This window comes from Lampetra planeri, chromosome 3, assembly GCF_965212315.1.
Source record: "Lampetra planeri chromosome 3, kcLamPlan1.2.h2, whole genome shotgun sequence".
Taxonomy (NCBI): Eukaryota; Metazoa; Chordata; class Hyperoartia; order Petromyzontiformes; family Petromyzontidae; genus Lampetra; species Lampetra planeri.
In genome coordinates this window covers 13,577,602-13,583,601 of record NC_136109.1, presented here as the reverse complement: position 1 = coordinate 13,583,601, position 6,000 = coordinate 13,577,602, and the positions used below count along the sequence as shown (strand labels likewise).

General features: G+C 46.4%; 1 protein-coding gene across 11 annotated transcripts in view; it reads right to left on the bottom strand.

Moving 5' to 3' along the window:
* Positions 1-1,883: 1,883 nt before the first annotated feature.
* The window catches only part of MYO9A (myosin IXA), a 178,996-nt gene continuing 174,879 nt past the window's right edge, over positions 1,884-6,000 (bottom strand). For all 11 annotated transcript variants that reach the window (XM_078621208.1, XM_078621230.1, XM_078621243.1 and 8 more), the window contains 4 exons: positions 5,073-5,196; positions 4,502-4,734; positions 3,905-4,032; positions 1,884-2,358 (listed from right to left, as the gene is read on the bottom strand). In XM_078621208.1, coding sequence (XP_078477334.1) covers positions 2,024-2,358; positions 3,905-4,032; positions 4,502-4,734; positions 5,073-5,196 — 820 coding nt within the window. In that variant the 3' untranslated portion in view covers positions 1,884-2,023. The remainder of the gene's footprint in view (positions 2,359-3,904; positions 4,033-4,501; positions 4,735-5,072; positions 5,197-6,000) is intronic.

Here is a 6,000-nt window from a genome sequence, read left to right as displayed (position 1 = left end):
CTTGTGGCAAGTGATGCTTTTATTACTTTCTGCATAGACCCAAGCTTCTTTTATATAGATAAGAAAACATTTTGTAAAATGACCGTGTGACCAATATCAGTAGGTAAGGCTTAGGCTTGACCAAGGGTCAGACAAAGTTGTGCAGCAATGAGACCGCTGCAGAGACTCATTTCCCTGAACTCGTCTCCACCAAACTAATGTAGACACACACACACACGCACGTCCACTGCTGCTGTGCTCACATGTACTGCAGAAGTCAAAAGTCAGCCTGAGATTGAGTGAATGGGGCCCATGTGGTCCAAGAGGCACAGTTAGACCATGAACACGATGCACATGGCATTGGTTCGTGCTTTGCCGTTACTAAAAAGATTTTTATTTTACCAGTTAAGGCCCACTGAGCTCTAAATCTGGCCACAAAGGATAGCTCACCGAAGTAGTTTATGTGGACATCTATAGCAGCCAAATACTCTAAAAAGTATGTTTTTAAATGTGGAGGGAAAAACCAGAGGACCCGGAGAAAAATCCACGCAACCACAGGGAGAACGTGCAAACTCCAAATATAAAAGGCGTCAGGGTCGGGATCGAATCCACGACCTCTTGCATACCAGGCGAGGGAGTTACCATCTCGCCACCATGGTGTTACTTTAGAGGCTGCAGTCAATGCCGAGGAACGAACGCCTGTGTGGCAAGAAGCACGTTTTCTTGCTGAGCAGACGGAACCCATTTTACACCAAGATGCAAACTAGATGGTCTCGCCAGATTTGACAGTGAGCTGCAAACACGGATGGGAATCGCGCACTGCAGTGCAGAGGTGTGATAAAATAAAATGATCAAATCCAACTACTAATTAAAAACATGTTGCTTTCGCAGAGATAATGTGACCGTCAAGAGCTAATCAGGACATCAATATCTATTTCACAAACATCATATAAAAACACATGGAATACTAATTTAAAAAGCCCCATCAATTTACTATGGAAGCATTACACGGGTCGGCTTCGAGGGGGTAAATCCTTATTGCTGCAAATTAAAGTTATTGCGCGAGGGTGTTCTGAGGCCTGCAGGCTGTACAATCCTTAAGGCTTTAAAGCTACCAGAGCGCTGAACATTACCAACAGCAACAATTACATTGGGCAATCATCCTGCATTCACTTGTTCCGTGGTATCCGTCTATCACTTTGATACCCCAAGATACTCTGCTGCTTGAGAATCATAAATTTAGGAAGACTGTCATGTCAATTTAGGTCACTTCAACTTTCGTGAGGAATCAATGGTCTGCATTTTATGAACTCGAAACGTTATTGCAGTCTTCAGGCATTGTAATGACATGCTTTTCACAAAATTCAGTTTCTGGAATTTTCAAAGGGAAACAAATTGGAGCTGGCATCTAAATGAAGTGCATTTAATATAAATACAGACATCACATTGCCAGACTGCCTTCATATAAGTAAACGTCATATGCATCTGGAGTGTTGGTTATTAAGAGCATCTTGGCAACAGGCACACAATTGAGCGCCGAATAAAAAAAATATAAGCGATAAGTTACGGACATCTTAATGTTCACACACGTGCACAAGAGAGTAGTGTTGCTGTGCAGTACACAGTTCCCTCCCTGGGCTATACCATGCTTGCAAGCGTGACCTTTATTTACTCTGATGCTTTTAACTCTACGTGACAATGTAAAGAAGTGGACTTTCATCGTGTAAAACCTGGTTCTCAAATAGCAAATAATGCTAACTCCATCCTTCCTAACCGACTGACGCGCGCGCGCATGCACAAACTTGGACGTGTGCACACGACAAGTTCCACTGACAGGATTGCGCTTTTTGCATCGTGATCCCACGGGCTCCACTGTCTTCTCTTCTGACTTCCCCACACACCCATTGGGGGTTTTTCTCCATGGCACGGTCTCTACGATTATGCACGCTTTACTCTACTTCACTTTGTCGAGGCACCATATATACTCTTGGCCAAGCCTCGCTCGCTGCGGGCCAACGCACCGCATCTCGGCCTCCACAAGCGTTTACTTCCTTCCGTTGAGCTTGGGATCGGGCGGCTGGAACGTGGATCGCGTCACGTGCTTGCTCGGAGGCTGCCGCAAATTCACGGCCACGGCGGCCGCAGGCTTGGAGCCAGGGAAGCGTCCCTCCGTGGCGTCGCCGCTGCCGCCCGGCGCGAGGGTGGCGATGCGGCGGCCTTCCCCGTCCACGCCATGCGCCCGGTACTCCGCGACGCTCGGGTGCAAGCGGCCCGACAGAGACTCGCCGTCGGACGTCGTCGCCGAGTCTGTGCTCTCCTGCCGCATGGAACCCTTGTTCAGGCGCTTCTTTCTCCTGAACATGTTCGTCCAGTGAAACTCTGCAAGAGGGCAAACGGGTTGGAGGAGGGCATTAGGAATGAAGTTTGTTGTTGTTGGAGTTTTTTGTTTTTTTTTATATATACTCACTGGAAGTAACTCCATTATCTTTCAGAAACGATTGCCAATTCATTGCCCTAATCTTGGAAGATCAAAAGTGGACGGGTTATGCAACGCAACTTGCAACAAAGCACCGGTTGACAGGTGAAAAGTGTTAACCACTGCCTGATAGTTCCCATCAACTCGAAAACCCACAAAAGCATGGCAAAGTCGCTCCCAAGCCTTGAAGCTTCATTTTCAGCCAAGACGTAGCTCTTGCCGTTATTACCGTAGGTCACCGTTCAGTTGGATTGACAAAATGTGGAGAACAAATATCCCGTTCGTTAGATGTACATTTTCTAACAACACAAACATAGTTAGGGATGCAAAAGGTGTGGAAATCATTAAATGTAACTTAACTGGGTGGGCAACTATTGCAATGATCTCATTTTCATGGCTAAATGTAGTCGCATACAGACAGTGCTGTTTTATTACCATGAGAAATGTGGTTCCAATTTCCAATTTTTTTCATTACAATCTGGTGAATGCTGTCACAGTGGTCATGTTATGGGTGAGAGCTGGTCCCTGACACTGATATGTGGAATGTCCACCAGTGTCTAAGGGCTTGCAAATATAGATGAGCTCTGCACCAAACCAACACATTTACCGGCTTTTCACATTTTTTGCTTTATTATTACAATAACATTCTAACTTATTCTTAGGTTTTTTCGGTAAAGTCACGTAGGTAAAACATTAAAATTAATTAAAGTAATTTTAATGTAATGATTCATATTCTTAGGTTTTGTTTTATTTTACTTTAATTAATTTTAATGTTTTACCTACGTGACTTTACCGAAAAAACCTAAGAATATGAATCATTGCAGTCACGAAAGCTTAAAATCTAGAATTAACATTCTAACTTATCAATTGGTATTCAGTCATTATACAAAAAATTACATTTGCAGATGTGCCTTCACATTGTTTTATCTGCATTCGTAGAACACTTTTATTTCTATGTTAATCAAATAAAGAGTGCAATTCTCAGACTGAGCCGACTGAATTGAAATCCTAAATGTTATCGCCATCATTTAAAGAGACAAATAATACATTTAGAAATCTCACAGAACACCACACCATGTGTTTGAAAATAGATCGAAATGTTTTATTTCTCACAGGACTTCTGAAAAAAATTTCAATTGGCATCTTAATATATTGCATAGCAGAGGGCACACTTTCCAATGCACTCTGTAATGAGATTGTCGCACGAGTAAAACTGATATCACATTCTCAGAGTTGAAATTAGGCCAAATCAAGTGCGAAACCAAATTGAATACGATGTTATTGTTTACAGTCATTGGTGACCATACTGACACCATCATCCCCCGCTACACTAGGGAACCCAGTTTAGCCGCAGGTGGCGGCCCGCATTCTTAACTACACGGCCACCTCTACAGCGCACTGCTCTATTCCACTCAAACTCAGACGCTCCTCCCCGAGCGGAGCACGCACCGGCGTGCCCGTGGTCACGCTTGCTGGGTTCGTCGGTCCCGTCGATGGTGTCACGTGAGGAGCTGTCCAGAGCATCGTCGTCCGACGCGCTGCGCTCCAGCGAGATCATCGTGTTGCGCAGCTCAGACCTGCGTGACACACGTACATCGCCCCGGTTGGCTACGTGCGGTGCGAAAGAGGTTCAATGCGCACGCACGCATGCACGCATGCACGCACACGAAGGGCACGCGATAAACTGAAGAGCCGGCGCACACGTGCGTGGGCGGCACACTCAATACAGTAAACACAGGGAGACTCCAAGTGATTGCGGCAGCATACGCAACAAAACTTTCAAGTGCAATGGACTCATTGAGGGGCAAAGGGCACTGCTGGTTCTGATCCAAACATTTGAAAATCTAACCACATTTGTCATAAGTGCTGCCTTATAACGCAATAATTTAAGGCAGCATGAACAAAAAAATGTGGTGCTTCGTTTTTAAGTCATGCTTGAGCATGACTGTCAACGATTATCCCTTAAATTCAGATAAACTGCTCCAGATCGGCCATCTGCCCTCATCTCCCCTCTTCCCTCCAGAGCCAGGAAGGTGCAGCACTTACAATCGCTCCTTGATGGTCTCCTTCTCTTGAGACAGCAGCTGCTCCTCCTCCTCCATGGTCGACTCGTCCAAATCGTTGGTCTCGCTTGCCTCCGTGGCACAGTCACTCTCGCCCTCCTCCGCTATCTTGTCGCCGACGCTCGTGCCGCCGGCCGTGCCACCAGGCTGGGCCGTGCCGGTTGCGGCGTCCTTGAGCCCTGCACGCATCCGGCTTTGCCGGTACCTCCCTTTGCCCTGCGAACGCAAAGCAGCGGGAGCCGTGTGTTTATTACTTACGTACCAAAACACATACATACCGCACTGTTGCGGATTGTAAGAGGAGGCCAAAATACCCTCTAGAGGGGGCTCTACAGAACGCTCTCGAGCGGAGGCCATTCTGCTAACAAAGACACGAGCAAGCGATTGCAGCGCCGTACCTTTAACCTTCATGATTGCGGATAACACTAACTATAAAAGCATGGGCAAGTCAACATAGTTGACCCAACATTACAATTCGGCATGAAGAACACGTCCAACTGTTGTACACGACGAAGGGACAGCCGCCACTTGGATCCGCTGCCCAAGGTGCTCACCATGGAGCGTCGGATGAGAGAGAGGCGCTGGTTGGCGCTGTTCTCCACGCTCTCTAGGGTGCTGATGTCAGCGAAGCGCGTCTTGAACTTCCTCATCTGCTCCTCCACAAGCAGCTCCACGCAGCTGCAGGCACGCACACACAGGCACAGCACACAGGTGTCCACGATCGCTCCGTACGTCTCTCTCCGTAAAGCGTTGTCACAGGTTGTGCCCAAGCATTGTTCATCTCGATGTTCCGACGTTTCGCTCTGGGTGCCGGAAGATTCTTCAGTCCCACAAATTATCGTGGCGATACTGCGCTGGCAGTGTTGCGGAAGCGCAGAGGATGAACAAATTTCAACGCATTCGTCAATGACGCTGTCTTAAAAGTACACGAAATGTGACGTTTCGGGCATTGGCCCTTCTTCACAGCACGTAGGGGAGGGGGCGAGAGAGGTGAAGTGGTTAGGATTTGGAGACCGCACTTCAACTCTTACCCACTCTACCTCTCTGGAGAGAGCACTCCAACATGTTGAGTAAGAAACACGCTGTGTAGTGAGTTAATTCAAATCCAAGTCAAATATAAATAAGACCAGCAGATCAAATTGCGTTGCTGGCCAATGGAATTCAGAGTTCGATGATAAGGTTAATTGAACTGTACAATAGGTGGCAGACCCAAACTGAATTCAACTACACTGCACACTTTTAGCCATGGTATTCATGGCAATCATTGAAGGTTAATATTCCAAACGATAATTTGTGTTAATGAGCACGTTAACAGACAGACAAAGTACGCGGTGCTGATTTCATGTTTTCTTGCACAGTCAGCGCACTCCATGTTAATAAAAGAGCCACTGGCAGTTTTCAATATATCCATGTAAATTCAATAAGCATTTTCATAAATACAGAAACACTAAAGTAAACCAGGCCAAGTGATTCTCTGACACT